The sequence below is a fragment of the Apis cerana genome, linkage group LG12, assembly GCF_029169275.1.
Source record: "Apis cerana isolate GH-2021 linkage group LG12, AcerK_1.0, whole genome shotgun sequence".
Taxonomy (NCBI): Eukaryota; Metazoa; Arthropoda; class Insecta; order Hymenoptera; family Apidae; genus Apis; species Apis cerana.
This window is the reverse complement of record NC_083863.1, coordinates 2,436,147-2,458,258: the sequence shown is the minus strand read 5'-3', so window position 1 is coordinate 2,458,258 and position 22,112 is coordinate 2,436,147. Positions and strand designations below refer to the sequence as shown.

Sequence of the window (22,112 nt, the reverse complement as noted above, 5' to 3'; positions counted from 1 at the left end):
TCAAACATAGTTAACAGGCAAGATTAAATTAGGTTAAGTTTTAGAAACTTCTTTTATTAAAAATCAAAATAAATAAAAATACTATGATATATAAATGAAAATACTGATATTTAATTTCATAAATTATATTAAAATAAAAAAATATTCAATATTAAAAAGAGAAGTGATTTCAAATTTTTTATCAATAATTTATGTTTGAAATTTATTTATGCATTTGACAGAATGAATGACGAAATGCTTGAAAAGTGTTTCTAGGCTCTACATATCGTGGAATGTAGATATAGAGCAAAATTTAAGAATTCTATCATATTTTCCATAAAAAAATAGACAGAAAAGTTGCTTGTTTTTACGCGATAAAATATTTCCATTGATTCGTGTCATATGCTCTATGAAATAATTAATTTCACATATTTACTGCTTTGCTTTTGTACGCTTTTGCGTTTTATATATTTCCAATGAAACGCGTCTCATTGTTGTACATGATTTTATTTGTTTATTTTTTAAACTTTTAGTTTTTAATAATAGATATAAAGGATTATAAAAATATATTGAAAGTCAGAGGAATCATTCATAGAATTTGTTTATTATTATATAATATTATCTGTACAGGAAAAGTTTTTAATAATGAAATAATATAAAATATTTTAAAAATATATAAATCTTAAATATATAAAATATTTAAATCTGTGTATAATTAGTTCATTGATTATTGAAAGTATGAAGAATTTATTTAAATGAAATCTGTTTATTATTATGATATTATTTTGTCATTTGTTAAAATAAACTATCTAGTATTTCCAGATATCCAAGAAATCTGCAATTTTTTGAAATTTTGTAGATATTTACAAGATACTCAAAACTTTGTAACTTTTGAAAAATAATATACACATGAAATTTTAAATATTAGAATAAGTCATGAAAAATTAAAAAAAAAACTAGATAGGATATTTTAACTTAGGTATAGTATTAATTATATAGGAAAAGTTTTTAACTTGTGTTTAATCATTTCTTCAATTTTTAGATATATATAAATTACTTATATAAAATCCACTTATTATTACAGTGTTATTATTTATATAAGAAAAGTTTCAAATAACAAAGTAATACAAAAAATTTTAAAAACATATGTATAATGGCTATAAAAAGTACTTGCAAATCATTATATTTTTAATAACATTTGAATATTAATTAAATTCATATATATGTATATTATATTTATATATCATTTCATATCAAAATATATTTCATATTTTATATTAAAAATTAAATGATATGAAAATGAAATATAGAACATGATAATAAAGTAATTATTAAAAAATAAAAGTATATACAAATATTTTTTATAGCCACATATATAGATCTGTAATTATTTTTTTAACTATTGAAAATTGAAAATTTTTTCAACTATCATAAATATGCAAAATTATTGATATATAAATTGTACAAGATTTTGAACATTTTTTAAATGAATTTTTTTTATGCGTTTTTAATGTATAGTACACATAAATGCTAAAAATATAATAAATAATCTATTTTTATTTTATTAAATTCAATATTTATTTTTGATAAATTGTTATAATTTCTCGGACGTACTATAAATTTCTCTTCAAAAGAAAATCTTATTCTTTTTTCAAATATCAAATTGTAAAGTGTAATTGTTGAGCCAAATTAGAGACAAATTTATATTTGTTATAATGTATTATCCTTTTTAAATCTTTACCCATCATATATTACCCAGATATTCTTTTATTCAAAATTGAATTAAAAATTTTGTACCTTTCTATCAAAAAATTTTTAAATTCATCTGGATTTAAAATTCAATATTATTTATAGAAATTAAAACGAAAATATTGATGTATTTCTTCATCAATCAATGCTTTTCTTTTCGCTTTTCTGATTTGTCATATGCATATGCAAAGTAGATATAAAAAAAGTATGAAAAAAATCTTTTTTCTATTTTTGGAATTCGAAACTTTCTTTTTTCTTATTTAAATAATATAACAATAATTTAACTTTTATTTAGACTTATAATATAATACTAATACATGATATTTTATATGGAAAAAAAATGTATAGAAAATTGAGATAAATATAATAAAAAAATTTAATTATAAGTTAAAAGATTGATTGGCTAATAATTTATAAATCAAAGTTTTAAAAATTTTAAAAATTAAAATTTAAAATTTTAATTTATTATTTATAAAAATTATTAATAATTAATTTATAAAAATTTTAATTAATCAAAAAAATAAAAAGAAGAAGAAGAAGAGGAATAAATATTTTAAATTTTGAGAATTTTGAATTCGAATTTCACGAATCTAAAATTAGGGTTCAATCTCTAAAAAAAAATATTACGCATATTACGAATCCTATTGTCTTTTCTGGAACATTCTAGAAGAGGAAAAAAAAATTATAAGTGCGCTTTAAAGAAAAAAAGAAAAAAAAAAAGAACAAAAAAAGAAAAGGAAAAAAGAAAAAGTCATTGTACATAATACTATTTGCCATTTTCTTTCTCTTCTATAGAATGCTGAATGCTGCGTTTCCTGGACTTTATTTTTCGATTCATATCCATATTACTAAACTGCGAATGTTTATGCAAATTTAAATATTTATGAATATTATTATAGAAATAAAGCTAAAATAAAGATTTGTTTTACTTTTTATCATATGTTTTTTAATATCATATATACTTTGTTTTGAATATTTTATAATATTTCCTTTTACATATTCTTTGCATTTTATAAGTTTTTAAATTTTTAATAATAATATAGATGCATAAAAACGTTCACAGTTTATGTATTAGAATTATTGTATTTTAAAATTATTCATAAAAAAAACAACGAATTTTGATATACTTGGATACATACATAATAATCCATAGCATAGAAATTGCATATTTGATTCAATGAAAAAATTGATTCAATCGACGATTCTATGATTGATTAAAAATAATTATTTCACGATTTAGATTTAGAGCGGTTACTACTCTTAAGTTATCTTCAAAAATTGATATATTATATATTATTATATTATATTATTATTATATTATTATATTATTTTATTATTATATTATTATTATTATTATTTGTATGTAGCGGAAAAACAAATTATAAATTATGTATATATACCATCGATAGATTTAATTAAATCATTAAACAGAAAGTAAAAACTACTGTCTTGTGATTGCTTCCTTTTTTTTTAAGAATTTGATGAATTTAAATAAATTTTATTAAAATTATTTATGCAGTAAAAATAAAAAAAGTAATGTTATTTTTGTGCATATTGAGCAAATAAATTTCAAATATATAAAAATATGATGTTTCTTTTTATTATAATTTTTTAAATGTTTAAGAGATTTTTATATATAAACTATGAAAAATATATAATATAATTAATTTTAGTATATATATATATATATTATTTAATATAAATATTAAATAATATTAAAAAATTATTTTTTTTTTAATTTTTAAATAATTAATATTTCAATCTTTTTGTGTATCAAATAATAATGTAAATCAACAAAAAGAAAGTGGTAATTCGTTTTTTATATAATTATAAATATTATTTAAATAATCTTATAATTTTTTTATAATTTTAAAACTATTCATATTATAATATGTATTATTCTAATAATTTTAAAAAAAGAAAAAATATAATGAAGTTCACATCGTTGTTGCTTTGTTTATTCGAATTCTGTACATGAAATTTACACGTCAAGCTAAGCCTCATCGACTTATTTTAAGTAAATCGTGACGAACATCCTTTTCTCCGGCGTAATTAAAGAGGACACGTGCTCAGAATGACGGAAGAATATGAAGATCCCTTCTACGTTCGAAGAGTGAGTAATTTCATATATTAATTTTTAGAGGTTATGATCGATTTTTTAATATATAATTATGCGAAAAAATTTCTTATAAATCATTTTCTATAAAATTCAGAAACTTTGTTTTTAATTTTTATTCAATAACACGAAGTTTTATTAATTTTATTTTAATTTTTTTATTTTATTTATTAAAGAAGATAAAATTATGCAAAATATACATTATATTAAACAAAATGATATCAAGTTTTATTAATTTTATTTTAATTATTTTATTTATTGAAAAATTCATATGTTATTAATATATTTAATATTATTTAATCTGCTATATATTGTTAAAATATTTGATATTATTTTAGGAATCTGCTGTGATAATTCCACATTTGCAACAACTGGAAAAAGATTTTTTTGAATTAGTTGGTTATGGAAATGTTGCAGATGTAAAAGATTTTCTTGAAACTCATCCCGACTTCAATATTAATGTAATGGATTTTCAGGTAAGATTTATGTAAATATATAATAGTAAATATATAATAATATATAAATTATAATATATATAAATCATTAATATATAAATCAAATATAAGTCAATAGTGAAATTATTACTAATTTGTTATACATATCTACCAAATATAATTATTTTTAAAAATAATCAGATACTATTCTGATTTTTATATTTTTATATTTAGAATAAACATATCTAAAACAACAAAAATATTTTATTATATATTAATATATAACATATGTAAATATCAATTAAAAAAATGTTCATTTAACTTGTTTATTTAAACATATAATGAAAAGTAAAGAAAAAAATGAATTTTTATATTTGAATTTTTTAAATAGAAAGTAAAAAATTATTTATGACATTTTTTTATAAAATTTTATTTTATTTGATACCATTTTTGACAATTAATATGTTTTAAATAATTAAATATATTAAAAATTATTTTTTATTAGTGATCAAAGCTATTTTATTATCATTTTTTTTCGATTTTTATTATATTTTATTAATTTTATAATTCATTTTACATAGAAATAGTTTTATAAATTATATATTTGTAATTTATTACTTTTAATATAATAATATAAACTTATTTAATGTTCGAATATTCTCTATTTCTATAAAATCAAAATGTATTTCCCTTTTTTTATTTTATAAATTCTAAATAATTTTGAAAATAACTGTATATTAAGAATAATGAAAATCAAATATTTGGAATGAAGTTGATAATTCACTGATAGAATTTTTAATGTATTATTATTATTTTATGTATTATTATTATGTATTATTATTATTATTATTTAATTTTAATAATTTGCTAGCATCAAATAAGCCATAGATTGCGATTTATTGTATAAATATTATAATTATTTTTCAAAACATTGATAAAAATTGATAAAAATTATCATGGTATCAATAATAAATATAAACCGAAATATTTATTCTAATTATCTTACAAATATCTCTTTTAGAATATCTTTCAATTTTTCAAATTTTATATATATAAAATTATATATTTGTAAAAAAATTTCATTTTTGTTTGATAAAAATGTTTAATGTATTTCATTTTTGGAAATAATATAAATCAGTTGTAGAATTGACATCATAACTTTAACCTTGGCTAACATTTTTTGTGATTTTCCAATTCTTTATGTGAAAGTGATTTGTAATTTAATTTATTAGTTGTTTGTCCTATTTTGCTCGTTTTTTTTAGTTTATTTAATAATAATGAATCAATGATTATTTGGAAAGATTATTCTTTTAAGGATAAATGATTTATTGTGTATTTATTGATTAAAGTATATTTATTAATTAATCGTTCTTGTCGTTTATTTATTGTTGCCGGTTCATTTAAATTAAAATAGCTTGATATTGATCTATGTGTTTGTTTTCTATATTTCCTATATTTTTTTTATTTTTATAAAAATTATTAAAATAAAAATAAAATAATAATAATTATTTAATAAAAATAAAAGAATAAAAATAAAAAAAATAGTTATTTTTGAAATAACTTCTAAGAAATAACTTCTAAATAACTTCATAGAAATCTATCAAAGTTTGAATTGATTTTCAAAAATATTTAAAAATTATATTAAATAAATAAAAAATAAATATTCTATCCAGTTTACAATAGTGGAAAATTTTTGTTAATATTTTTAATTTTATTAATATATTTTAACATTCAGTTTATAATGTATAATATATTTTTCAAATAAAACAGTCAATTATAAACAAATATTAAAAATATACATTTAATATTTTATAGTAAAATTTAATCTTTCATGTATTCAAATTTATATTATATATTATAATGCTAATAATAATATTTGATACGAAAAATTCATTAAAATTCATTAAAAAAAGGAAAAAATGTAAATAGATAAAAACAAAAAAAATAAAAAAAAATAATTATGAAAAATTGTATTAATGTATAAAAAATGTATTAAGAAATAGAGTCATATACTTATCTTTTATTGACAATTTTTAAATAATTATATTTTTTTAATTTCTTTTTTTTTATTAATTGGAATTAATGGGAATTATTTTTTTATCTTTATTATTTTTTTAGATAAATTTTTAATAAATGAGAGAAATATTAATCAAAATATAAATAAAAATTTATCTTTTAATAATAAATTATTATTTTATTTATTCATTCTTAATTTTTCATAATGTAGAAATTAGTATTTTTATTTTGAAATACAATAAAATTTCTCTTATTAGTCTCAAATTAACCATTGTTTCTTATCATTTCTATCATATTATATCTATAATATTCATACTATTTCTACAATAAATAATAGATAAATTACATTGTTTTATGGAATAATATTTTCAACATATATTTTCTATATTTTGAAAAAAGATCATTGCAATTCTAATATATAATATATATTTATTATATTTAATATAATAATATATCTACATAAACAAATAAAAATTGAAACTTTACTTTAAAAATATAATAATTTAAATATTTTAATATATATTTTATAATTAAATTTTTAAGATCTAAATTAATTATAATTGCAAAGACATGATAATAAGATCGTTTATTAGATAAAGAAAATTAATTAAATCAACAGAGAAATTTTAAATAATTTATGTAAATTTTAAAAATCGTATTACATTATACAAATATAACAATATTTTTTTAAAATTTACATTTATACATCAAAGAAAAATATAGTTTCCAAGTTATTTTAATAAATTTCTCACAATAATCCATTTTATTTAATCGAAATTACATATATTTAACTAAATTTAAATTTTGAAAAATTTTTAAATTATAATATTATTATAATATTATTTCTTAGTATTATTTAAAAAATAATTTATATTAATAAATAATAACAAATATTTCATAAAATATTCCATACAAAATGAATAAATAATACAATTATATAACTTATTTGTCATTTTATAAAATTATTTATTATTTATCATTATTATTTATATTTATTATTTGATTTTAATGTAATTAACTTGTTTCGTTTTATACTTATTTCAATTATTTATTATTTAATATTTATTTTGAATTTTTTTTAAGAATAAATTTTTAAAAATAAAATAATTAAATAATAATTAAAAATATATTATATTTTTAAATTTATAATTTTAAATATATATTATTTATTTATTTAAATAATAAATTTTTCAATCTAATTACTTTTCCAAATAGTTATTGTAAATTTCTTTCATTAAGCATAGAACAATTATTTAAATAAAGATTACATCAAATAAAATGTTCGAAATAATACATCTACTATAAATCATAATATACATAATATACATAATATACAATCATATATTTATTTCTTTAATAATGAACTCCTTAATTTATCATTTTTTTAAAAAATTAGTTTAATTTAAATTTCTTTAATTAAATAAATTATCCAATAGTTATTAATTAACTAAAGAACACAATATCAAACAGTAATTATCATTATTCAAAACAATATATCACAAATCAAGCGTCGTGACAAAATACAAAATTTTTGACCCTGATATCTTAGGAATATTAAATTGTATGTAAAATCGCGAACATCCTGATTTGGTTGCGCGCGCTATAGATCGAGGATGACTCTCGCGGAGGACACGCAGTGGCAAGGGGATTTCCGGATGGAATTTACAGCGGGACTAGTCATTTGAATAATTTTTATCGGTCCTCGGTTGAAACCATTGTCTTGTAAAGGACGGGCTAAAATATGGCCGTAGATACACCGAGGTACCGGTACCACAGCGCTTCTTCTTTCGTTCCGTTTCTCTCGCGCTCTATCTTTTTCCTTCTTCATCTCAGTCTCCTTCCCCACCTCTTCCACTTATTTTCTCTTGTCCATCTTGCTTCCACGTTCTGTACTACGCGTACACGCTCTCTTTTTTCCGTTTTCGTCTCGATCGGTCGAGGCGGTGTCTCTGGATCAAAGCAAAACGAGGGTTGGGCTTTTTGGGAACCCCGATGAGAGGTGGACGATACGAAACTCGCGGAGGAGGGGTAAACATTCCACGGGGGGTACGTGTTCCTCGGGGTGAAGATCGAAGATAACGAGACCTTGTCTTTTTCTCCTTTCGATTCTTGCGTTGCTTCTGGCCGCACTTTACTTCCCTTTCGTTTTCTTCTTCATCGTATTTGTGTATTTTCATTTTCCCTCTCTTCCTTTCTCTCTTCTTTCTTGTTACCTAAGTTGCCTAAGTTTTGATTTAAATATCTAATTTAATGATACGATAATTAAATACGATATTAATTTTTAAAAGATTATTTTGTAAAACAAAATTTGAATGAAAATGGAAAAAAACTAGAAAAACTAATATTTTTATTATTAAATCTAGAATTTAATTCGGTATCATTACATTAAATCATTTATAACTTTAATTTAAATATTTTATAAAATATGAAAAGTATAATATATAATTATTATATATTTTAGTCAATTATTGATGCAAATTACTATCAACAGTAATCAAATTACGAAAGTAATGAAATTCATTTATTGATTGTAAATCATAGCAAATTTTTTGGACTTAATATTTTTTTGACTTTTCAAGAGAAATAAAGAAACTATCATTTGTTTCTTGAATTGAAAAATGTTTATACATGTATTTATTTTCTTAACTATATTTTATTTAATTATAATATATTTAAATATTTTTCATATCATTTGATTAATATATGTTTTCAAACAAATTAAAAAGCATAGTTAATCATACATAAATTAAAATTACTATTTTTTTTTATTTTTTTATCTATTTGAATTATATTTCTATTAAAAAATATTTGAAATTTATCTGGAACAAAATAATGCGAATCTTAAAAATTGATGATATTGATGATAAATTCATGATATATAATATAACATATGATTTCTTTTTCAAATAAATAGTAATTTTATTTTAAAAAATTATTGAATTAATTTATGGACTTAATTTTTTTTGTTTTATGAAAGAATATTTTTCTATTATCTCATGAAATTAATTAAAAATATATTTTTTACTTTTAGTTCAATTAATCAAAATTATTCAATTAATTCAAAATCAAAGAAATTATGTTAGATTTAAATTAGGTTTGAATTATATTTATGTTGAATTTTATTCATTTAATAATAAATATTTTGAGTTATATATATAAGTTATATTCTAGTTATAGTCTATTACAATTAGTAATTTACAGTAGTAATTTAATAATTTTTTATTTTTCTATTTTTTTTTATTCATTATTTTGTTCCTTCATTTCTTTGTATTATCTTTCTTCAGCATCTTAATTAAAATTTTAGCATTTTAAAAGAACTATAGAAATTTAAAGTTTTATCATTTCCATTATTATATTCATAGTTATTATTTTTTCTTAGGATAAATCAAATTGTTTGTAGATATTTATAAAGTTCATACAATATTTTTTAATTTTATTTAAAAGATAAAATATTTTGCATTAAAAAGAACATTATATTATAGTAGATGTAATAAATAAACAAGATAATATTATATTAATAATCTTTCTTTTTACTTTTTTTTAATCTTTAGTTTATAATCTTTTATTTTTTTCACTACTTTTTTTATCTTTTAATTTCTATTTTTCTTGTTATAATTCATAGTTTTTTATCTTTTTCTTTTTTTTGATTTTACCACTCTTATGACTTCTTTTTTATTTATTCTTATATCAAATCATTTATATCTTTTGATTTTTTCAATACTCATTATTATTCTTATCATATATTTTTGTCAATAATTTTTGTTTTTGTTTTTATTACTACTTCTTCAATTCTGATACATTCTTAACTTTTTTTTTATTATTATCTTTTCTTTTGTTTCTTTATTTTCTTCTTTTTGCATTCTAATCATTCTAATCAATTTTTTTTCTTTTCTTTTATTTATGGTTTTAAATTATTATTTTATAATTTTATTGTTTATTTAAACTATATTTAAATTTTTTCTTAATAATTTCTTTGATTTCATTATTTTTATAAAATTTTTCTTGCTTTTTTTATTTTTATCGTATACCTTTTATTTCATTTTTCCATTGCATTTGTTCAGTATTTTTCATTTTTTTCTGTTTTTTTTCATTTTTTTCATTTTAATTAATTTTTTCATTATGTTTCATTAATTATTTTTATTGGCTTTTCTTATTCTCCATTCTCTTATAATTTTCTCATTTTCTTTCATTATTTTATTCGATTTTTATCAGTTTTCTATTTTATTTTCATCATTATTTTTGCCTTAATTTTATTTTATTTTTCCATTGCATTTTATGTGGAGTCCTCAATTTTATTTTCATCATTGTTTTTTTTTTTCATTTTTTTTTGTTTCCACATTGTATTTCATCAATAATTTTCCACCAAATATTCCTATCGTTACTTTTACTTTTCTTTTTTTCATTAACTTACATTTCTATATTACATTTCAACAATATTCTCTTATTCTTTCATCTTAGAATAACTCTATTTTATTTTCTTTCTATTTGCATTATCTTGATTTTTCTGCGACATGAGCAAAGACAGCGCAATTCTTTCAACTTCTCGGAACCTTTCAATGTGTAAATCATTGGAAGTAATCTCAGAAAAGCGGATTCTCTCGATAGAGAATCTATGAGGAAAATGGTCGGCATGCTCGCTTTACTTCTAGTGAATCGACACGTAAACGACGAACACCACTTACGATTATGTCGTAAAAAACAAGGAGTAACAGATAAATTCTGTGATCTTTACGAGTTCCTACGAAAGAAGAAGCTGTTTCTGAGAATTTTACAAAAGATTTTTAATAAATATTGAAAGAGCAAATTTTGATATTAAATTTTAATATTAAAATATATTACAGATGTTAAAATAGAAAAGTATGCAGATTGTAAGAGATATGTATTATTTTTAAAAACATTTGAGCAGTGATAATTTACAAAATAAATTGAAAAAATAAGATATTTTGAATTGTCAAGTTATTTTCAAATCATTTTAATTGCATATTTTCAAATATATATAAATAGTTTATATTACTATTAATGAATTTTTCGTTTAATTTTAACTTTTAATTTTATTTTTATATGTCGCATCAACTATATAAATGTAGTTATTAACATCATGATGTATAAAACATCATGATGTTATTATAGAAAATTAAATTTTGTTATAGAATATTAAATTTATAGAAAAAAAAATTTTTAATATCTGTCTATAATCACTTTTTATAATTATTTGAAAAATATATACATTACGAATTAAAGAATTAATTTTAAAAAATGATATGAAAATAATAAATTTTACACAAAATTAAGTAATTATTATAAGTTTATATTTGTTTCAAAAGAAAATTACAAATACTTCATATTATTGCTTTTAAAAAATTTTTCATTTATTTTCAAATATAATATAACAAATAATTTTCATTCATTATTATATATAAATATTATAGAATATTTATTTTTAATTTATTTTTATTATAATTTTTCAATATTTTTGAAAATCGATTAGAAAATAGATTTTTGTCAACAAAAAATTAATTGCTCGTTTTATTTCCATTCATTTTATTTCGAACTCTCATAATTCAAAATTAGAAAAAAAAATATAAATAAATCAAATACATAATATTAAGTCAACTTAGGGCGAGTGGACAAAAATATAACAATGGCACGAATTAAATTTATCGCTTATTCTCATAAGAATACTTTTCCCAACATACAATATATTAAATCATCCGCATTAAATCAAAGAAACAAGAAAAGTAAAACAAACAATTCAAACTATAAATCATTTATCCATATTAAGTATATCAATCAAATATATGAAAAATCACTGGAAAATGATAAAATGTTTGTCAAAAATTAATCAAATTAATAATATTAATAATATAAAATTAATAATTAATTGTAAAAAAAAAATTAATAATATAACTTGGAATTAATAACAATCGATATATAGCTATTCTCAAAAGTATTCATAAAATTTACAAGACAATTGAAAAAACATTTTACATTTTGAATTCGTAGAAATATTTTTTTAACATGTTTAATATAAACTTATATTACATAAAATAATAAATTTTTTATAAAGATTTATATAAAGATGATATTGTCATATATAAATTGAAATATACGAATTATTTATAAATAAACTATAATATTGACAAAAACAATATTAAACATTAAAGAAAAATGAAGATATAATAAAAAAACAGTTTTAGTCATTAATAAAAAATTATTCTTTAAAAATATCATAACATCTTACCAATTTAAAATATTGAAAAGATTAATAAATCAGATAAAATTTAAAAAAATATTGTTGTTATAAATTAGTATTTTAAATTAGATTTCTTATAATTTGAATTATTTTATTAATTGAATTTTTTTTATAATCTTTCTCTCTTTTTTTTGAATTTTTAATATCAAAATTTACTTTCTTTTTTATATTTTATATTTATAATAAATAAGGATTTATAATAAATTAAAAAATTTTTTAATATATTCTAATATTTACTTATTAATATATACTTATAAACATATTCATTACATGTTCATTCTAGATATAAAACATAGAAATTAATAATATATTATTATATATATAATATATTATTATAAATGGTTGTTTCAAAAGTTTTATTTTCTTATTTCTTGCAATTATGGTTTCGATATAATTGCGCTAAAAAGATTCTATTCTAAAGGAAGAATTATATTTCCTAATTCACATTCGATCACTTCCATAAATTCACTTCCAGTGATTCAAAACTATTGTTTCGAAATTCGCCTTTACCCTGATGCGAAAAATCGTGTAAAACCAGCTGTCGAACTCGATGCAAAAAGGTTGCTAAGAACCGACATATATCACAAGGTGGTCCCCGGGGATCTCGTCGAAAAGCCAGGATATCGGGGAATATTGTGACACCGGTGTGTCGGCAGCAACAATGCAGTTGACCTATTGTCGGTGTCCGCTTCTGTAAACGCGCCGCAGATGGGCGACAAACGTCGCCGTCCCATTCTTCCTATAAAAAGGACACGGGCGAGATATGGAGAGAAAAAAAAAAAAAGAAAAACAGAGAAAGAAAAGGAAGAAAAAGGAAAAAGGGAGAAGATATGGACAAGTTGAAAAATCGATTTCACGAGAATCGAGTTGGAATTCTGTGATCGTGGAAAACGTGGAACGCCTTTTTGTGACACATGTAACGTGGTCTTCCATGAAAGAATGGAATCTATTGTTGCGTTGTTGAAAAAATAATAGTATTATGGAAAAGAGTAATGATGAAGAGAAAATTAACATGTAAGTTTGCAAAAGGTTGCTTTTTTTGATTTTTTTGATAATGTGAAAAATAAATGTTTTAGAATTTAAATTGTAGAAACTTAGATTTTATAAAATTTTGGAATTTAAAAATAGGTAAAAATAATAATGGGGATTAGAGTAATTTGAAGATTGGAGAAATTAATATGTTGTCAAATTTTTTTTTTTTTTGGTATTTTTGGGAATTTAGTTTTAAATTTTAGAAGAATATTTTAAAAATATCATTAAGAGCTCAAAATTTAAATATAAATGTTTGTATGTCTTTGTTTTGTTGATAGATTCTGAAAAGTTTTATAATTTTGAATTAGCTAAAAAAATAATATTAAAGATTACTATAATTATAATTTAAAGATTAAAAAAATTAATACATAAATATTTATGAAGAATTCTTTTTTCTTATTATTGTAAAATGATTATAGAAGTGAATTTTAATGTTTAACGTTAAATTTTAAAAAGTTTTATAATTTTTAAATTCTTAAATAATAAAAAAGTAATATTGAAAATTGATGTAATTATTATTTAAAAATTAGAAAGATTAATAGATAAATATATAATGCAAGAGATAAATATATAAATGCGAATGGCGAGAATTTTAAAATAACTAATATTAACATTAGAATAATTAAAAATACTTAAGATATTAATATTTGCAAAGGATTCTTCTACTCGATAACATTGTGAGAGATTTATAGAAGATAAATATCCGTATATGGAAACTTGATTTCAGATTTTGAAGTAATTAAAAATAATATTTTTAAAAAAAAATTTGCAAACCTAAGAAATCATAATTTCTTAAAAGTATAAATTAAAAATAAATTTCTTATGAATAATCATAATTTTATTATAAAAAATTTTAAATTTTTCGAATTTTTTAGAAGAGAAATTTGGAAAAGAAAAATCTTTATTTATGGCGCTTGTTAAATACTGATAAAATAGAAAGAAATATAAAGTTTTTATGAATCTTTTGAGAATCTTATTATTTATATATATGAAAATTTTTTCTTTCTATATTATTTTTTTTAAATTAATAGATAATCTATCATTAACTCTTTGTGATATTTTTGGATTTATTGCAATATAAGCAAACTTTTATTTTTAAATATTTTAACCATAATTTCGATTAAAGAAATCTTTTATTAAAAATTAATCTAAAAACATGTGATATAGTATAATAGCTATATCAATAAATAATTGGTATTAATTTAATAATAAAAAATTTAATAATAAAATTATTAATTTAATTTGGAATTAAATTAATAATTCAGTAATTTTTTTGAAAATTTAAAAAATATTTTGATAGATGGTAAACTGATAAAATGAATTTATGCGTATAACAATATTAACAAACAAATTCATTAACTTCTAAAAAAAAAATTCAAATTAAATTAAATTATAATATTTGATAAATGTAAATTACAATCAAAATGATTTAATTTCTATTTTTTTAAATTATTATTTTAAAATAAAAATTATGACGTAAAAGAATATTCATTAAATACATTTTATATCTATTAAAATATAAATTAATATTAAATAGAAAAATATTTAAATGAACTTATATACAATCAATAATATTAGCAATAATGTTATCAGTAATAAATTAATCAATTTATGTTATTAAATTATTTTAATTTATCATTATTTATAATTATAATTAACAATATTATTATTATTGATTATATATATAATCACTATCATTGATTATTTAGCTATTAACTATTGAGTTATTTAATATACGAAAATAAGTTTTCAAAATATAAAATTTAAGAGTTATATGTAAATTACGAATGTTCATATAAATTGAAATTTTTATAAATATAATTAAAAATAGAATTTAAATATAATTTTTTTTCACTCTTTAAATATGATAATTATTTTATATTGGATACTTTCTGTCTTTTCACATATAATACACATTTTATATCCAGTAATATGTTTAAAATATACAACAGATGAAGAGAATAAAATATTACCGAAAATGAATTTTGACTATTGTAAATGAAAATTTTTTTTAAATTGTAAGTTCTTTTAATATGTTTTATTTTGGTTTATAAAAAAATAATAAATTATATTAAATTGTATAAATAAAAATGATTAATAGAAATAAAAATAAAAATATAAAAAAATTTTTCTCTTCCATTTGATTAGATTTGATCAAATATCTGGGGTTATTTTTCAATATTTTTACTGTGAAACAAAAAATTTCTTTCAATATTTTACTAATATTTTTTAAAATTATTTTTAATAAATTTTATCGAAAAATTTTTTATTTTTTCAATGGAAAATTTATATTTTTTCTATATTTTTCTACTTTATATATCCTATCCTACTTTATATAAAGTATATATACTTTATATACTTATATACTATTTTTATAATTTTTTTTATTTTTATACATATTCAAATAATATAATTTCTCTTTATAGAAATAAGAAATATGTAATGCATGCAATTATTATCATTCATTAGTTATTCAATTATTATTTATTTTTACTTTTATTATTTTACTTTTTCTTTTACTTTCTTTTCTTCTTACTTTTATTCAAACTTATTATTTTCGTGATAAACATTGATCCAATATATTACAAACATTATGTAGTTATATTGGAAAACAAGAAATGAAATTTTATATAAATGTAATAGATTATATATAAAGTAATTTTCTTTTAACAGAATATCACTGAAAGAAATCAATACTTAAAATTTTAGTGTTTTTTCATTTTTTAAACATAATTTTATTATAATAGAATATAGAACAAAATTTTAAATTACAAAGTTAATAGAATAATAGAATTTTCTATCATTCTGTTATAAAGAAATTTTTAGACGAGAAAAAATATAAGAATAGAAATAATTTGTTTAAGAATTTTACTTATTAATAAAAAATTTATTTATTAATGAATTTGAGAGATTAAACAAAAATTAATATCCATCTTATATCTACATTTATATGTATATATATTTATATTTTTAAAAATGTATTTTATTTATTATTTGTTTTTCATCTAAATTTAAATAAAAAGTAATAATAATTATTTAAAATAAAAAGATCTTTACCAATTTTTATGATTTTTGAATATGTTGTAAAAATCAATATTTTAAACAACTTTTCGCATTTTGGATTTAATTTTCGAAATATTTGCAATCATTATTATATTAAAAAATTTTTTATTTAAAATTAAAATATTTTTTTATCATTTATTTTTATTTTTAATTTATTTAATATCTTTGATGAAATAAAGTTGAAGTAACAATTGCATTAATTTTTAACTTTTATATGTAATTAATTGACTATTCTTCGAATAATTTTGGTTAGTTGCCGATTTAATTAACTGCAGTTTTTTGAATATTTCGAATATATATAATGTTATTAAGTAAAGTCTTTTTTTGCAAAAATTGAAAAGTTGAACAACGTCATCTGCAAAAAAATGTTGTTCAAAATATTAATTTTACAATACATTGAATAAATTGTCAAAAGCGGTAAAAATCTCTATTTCGAATAATTATCAAAGTAATATTGCATGTAAAAATATAAAAAATAGATTATTTTTAAAATTATTTAAATAGTATTTATGTAAATAAAAAAATTAGCTTCTTTATATATTTTTAACTAAAATATTATTCTTCGTTATATTTCATTCATTATTTAAATAAAAAATTTGATAAACTCGTAATTTTGATCAAAAGAGACTATCAATATTATAACAACAATCTCAAGACAAGAGAAATCTAAAAATTATTTGTAAAATGAAAAATAAATTATTTTTGAAAATATTTAAATAATTTTTATGTAAATAAAATATGTATTAAAATATTAATTTTATTTATGATATATATAAAAACTTATTTCTGACTTATTCGAAGTCTTCGATAAAATTTAATTAAAACAACAGTTGCGATAACTATCTTTTATTCATAGTTATAATTGGCTACCCGTCGAATAATATCGATTAATTATTTCGGTAATATTTGATACTTCGACAATTTATTAATCGAACTAACTTTATTTTTTATGTCAATTGTTGAAATTTTACTCATCTATAGTTAAAACTTTAAATATTAGTTTGACCCCTTAAAACAATTTTTTTGTCAATAATAAAATTATTTATTTTCTATATATACCTAAATTTTTAATAAAATCAAAATATTTGAATTAGATGAATTTATTTCTAAGTTAAATCATGTATGAAAATTTTAATTTTTACTGTATATATACACGTATTACAAATCATCCCTTTTCTTCACAAAAAAGCATATATTAAGTTATTTCCTGTATATATAACCTAGAGACTTATTTCCAGGGTGTCACTGCACTTCACATCGCGGTCCGTGATAGAAACTTACCGATGGTTGAGTATCTTTTAACACATCCTTATATCGATCCGGGCGATGCGCATTTACACGCTATCAGGGATGGCGAGATAAGGATCACGCAGGTTATTTTAAATAAACTAAACCAATTGTCTCCGGGATTGGAGTATGCAGGAGTGACCCAAAGTGCCGATTTTCCGGACGAAACAACGCCACTTACGGTAGCGGCGCAATATGGACAATTTGAGATGATCAATTTCCTCCGGAATAGACTACATATGCTCCCAAAACCTCATCCACCTAGTTGCAATTGTGAAACATGCAAGTACGGGCTTTTTTATTAACTTTTATCTAGCGTGACAAAGATTATATTGTAATAGATGTGATATCCTAAATAATAATTTCATTTCATTTAATCTTATGTTTGGATTATGATTGATTGTGTATATCAATGATGTTTCAATATCAGGTACTTAATAATTACATGTTTTGAAATATGTTACAAAAGGTAAGATTTGTTACAAAAGCGAAATAATTTTTTTTTTATATGTATAGATTGTTTCAAGAAAAAGCTAAACTTTGATACCGTATTTTATTATTTCTAAAGGGATGATGAAAAAATATTATATAAACATAGATTTTCCTTTTCGAGATATATAGACATTCTTTGATTTTTGTGGATTTTTATAGGAATTTTTTAAAGAATTTATTTAAATTGGTGAAAATGATTTCGTTCTGAAACAATATATATCTCATATCGATATTTTAGAGATTATCCGAGATATTCAACAATTTCTGGTATATTCCTAATTTTATGATAATCCATTTTTAAATATTTTTACGCTATCAATATATATTGTTGTTATATTGTTGTTATTAAGTATATTTTTAAGATATCTCTCATAACTAAAAATTCAAAAAATTTAAATCAAAAAGCATACAAATTATGCAATTATTTTTTTTTCTATCGATCCATTGATTAATATATTCCTATTTCTATATAATTGAAATGTCTATATTTTGAAAAAAAAATTTTTCGAATCTATATTTATTTAACATTTTTTTCATTCTTACGAACAGAATACTAAAATTTGATATCTTATAAAAATCGCTCGGTTATAATTTTCGAAATATTTATAAAAAAAGATTTAATATTATTAAATTTGTGGAATGTCTAAACTTTTCATGAATAGATAATTGTAAATGTGATAATATAAGTTTACTTGATTATATCGTTTTGAGTATCAGTTATTGTATAATTAATAGTAATAATCTTTTTTTGTAAATATTTCGAAAAATATAGCTCAAAAATACAGCGATTCTTATATATCTTATACAGGAAATTGCTAGATTTTATTGCACAATTTTATTCGTAAGGATAAAATATATATATATATATATATATATATATATATATATATATATATATATATAAAAGAAAAAATTGTTCAAAATTTCATCCTCTATAAGATATTTGCAAATCATTGAATTCAAATACGTCTGTAAAGAGCTCCAAAGTGAAAATTATACGATTTCTTGATTGTTGTGTATGTTTAATCTTGATTTACACAAAGACTTAAAATTTAAATGAGGAATATAAAATTTTAATCATAATTATGAAATTTTATTCTACATTTTTTACTTATTTACATGAGGAATAATAATATTTTATCGATTCTATTCGTATTCAATCAGAAAATAATTAATTTTACTTAAAAAAAATTTGATTTTCTTGAAAATAATTTTCAAAATTTTATTCCATTTTTCCACTTATTTTTTCATATAGAATTATTTTCTCAAATTATTATATTATTATTTGTAGAATATCCTATATAATGTTTTATTATAATTCATTTTAATTTGACAGTAATCCATTGTTATTTCAAAAAATTATAAAATTTTATTTGATATTAGAAATAATATTAGAAATAAGTATTTATTAAATCTGTCGTTATATATAAATTGTAATGATATAATTTTAAAATGTAAAAAAAATACGATAAATATTTATATTAAGTTAATTAATAAATATTTATATTAAGAAAGTTAAGATATATATTGTCAAAAACATTCTTTCAAGAAAATCTTAAAGAAATTATATGCGTTTATTTGCTTTAAAAATTGTTAATTATTAGAAATCTAAAGTTTTCCACGCGAATTTTTAAAACTAGTTTTAAATGTTATGTTAAAAACACAAAAAAAAATATTTATATTAATATTAATAATATTTATATTATTTTTCTTAATTAATCTTACAATTAACTAAGTCATAAGTATCAATGGTTACAATTAGAAATGATTAAATTACAACGCTGCAAAAGATTGAAATATATTCATAATTATTATGTATCATTATATTGAATCATGAATAATCTAAATCTTATAATCAATTCTAGCCAATTGTTATTAAAATATTCGGTTGAAAAATATTCGATTTTTAATGATTAATAACTTTTTATTAACAACTAAAATCTTTTGAAGATTATTCAAAAAAGTGTCCTTGATATATATATATCAAAGTTAAAATTATTGAAGCAGTTTTTTCTAATATAAATATAGGTAGATAAAATAGCTATAATGTCTTATCCACACACGTTACACAATGTAGAATTTTTCAGATAGATTAAATATACATAAAAATTAAAAACTGTTAAAAATATATTTTTCTGCCTCTTATTGCGATTCTTAATTGAATTGAATATGAATGTAATGAAAATCAATTTAACTAACGATATTTTCGTTCGATAGCGCAGAAGCGAACGAGAAAAATACGATCTGCTTACGACCGAAAAAATGCGAATATTCATATATAAAGCCGTCACGAACCCAGCGTTCATTTGTCAAACCGTCGACGATCCAATTTTGGAAGCGTTCAATTTGTCTTACGAACTACGAAATGCTGCCAACTTCGACAGAGAATTTTATTACGAATATAGAAGTCTCTCTGAGGTCTTTCTTCATTTTTAGATCTTCTCTCAAGATCATCTACCATCTTAACGTATTATCTCGTTCACAGGCTGTCTCGCAATTCGCAACCGATTTGATCGGTTGCGCAAGAACTGTGGAGGAAGTGGAAGAAATTTTGAAACAATCCACTGGATTCGCTCTTTCATCCAAATTTCTATATCCAAGATTGCTGTTCGCTTTGCATAACAAGCAGAGATCTTTTGTAGCCCATCCCAATATACAACAGGTTATAAAGAAAATGAATAATTTATTATTATAGAAAGAAATTATTATATATTCTTTTATTATAGATATATATAATAATTATTATACAGAGTATAATTAAATATTTCTTGACTAAGAATGAAATCAAATTCAATATTATATTTATAAATCTGAGTTAATTCCAATTTCACGAATTTTGAATATTATTCAAAAGTAATTATAATGTTTCAATGATTATATGAAAGATTGAGAAGCCAATCAGAATAAGATCTTCGAAAATAACTTATATAATTTTTAAAAAAATTTCTTTATTGCTCAAATTTTCAATTTACAAATTAGTTAAATAACTATTTCAATAATTATTTAATATTGATTTAATTGATTTGTCAATTTGAAAATTTAAAAAGATTTTTAATACTAAAAAATGATAAAAAGATTTTTGAAACTATAATCAGACCAAAAAAATAAATATATTTAAATACATTTACAATTTTAATGTTTTTTTTGTTTTTAATAATTTAAAATGAAATTCAATTGCAAATTTTATTAATCATTAATTTATTTCACATTGTTAATAATTTAATGTTAATGTGTTATAATATGTTAATAATTTAACATTAATAATTTAAAATATATAGTATATTATGATACATAATATCTTATTATTTTTTATTATAATTATAATATATTTTATATTATAATCACAAAAAATTAAATATATTTAAATATATTTACAATTTTAATATTTTTTTTGTTTTTAATAATTTAAAAGCCTGAATGAAATTCAATTGCAAATTAATCATTAATTAATCATTAATTTATTTCACATATGTTAATAATTTAAATATATAGTATATTATGATACATAATATCTTATTATTTTTTATTATCCCATCTTGATATAAATCCAATTAAAAATATTTAATGTTTATTTAAAATATTTGTAAATATAAATATTAAAAATCCAGTTATCATATTAGGTGCTTTAAAAAAAAATTCCAGATATTTGATAAAATTATTAAAAAATAAAGAACACATTCTAATTAAAGCA

At 18.8% G+C, this 22,112-nt stretch overlaps 1 protein-coding gene across 1 annotated transcript in view; it reads left to right on the top strand.

Annotated features, from left to right (window-relative positions):
- Nucleotides 1-3,695: 3,695 nt before the first annotated feature.
- Nucleotides 3,696-22,112, top strand: part of LOC108003945 (short transient receptor potential channel 4-like) — a 28,573-nt gene continuing 10,156 nt past the window's right edge. The window contains exons 1-5 of the mRNA XM_062082730.1: nucleotides 3,696-3,841; nucleotides 4,183-4,320; nucleotides 17,881-18,215; nucleotides 20,644-20,839; nucleotides 20,907-21,083. Of these exons, the coding sequence (XP_061938714.1) occupies nucleotides 3,803-3,841; nucleotides 4,183-4,320; nucleotides 17,881-18,215; nucleotides 20,644-20,839; nucleotides 20,907-21,083 (885 nt within the window). The 5' untranslated portion in view covers nucleotides 3,696-3,802. The remainder of the gene's footprint in view (nucleotides 3,842-4,182; nucleotides 4,321-17,880; nucleotides 18,216-20,643; nucleotides 20,840-20,906; nucleotides 21,084-22,112) is intronic.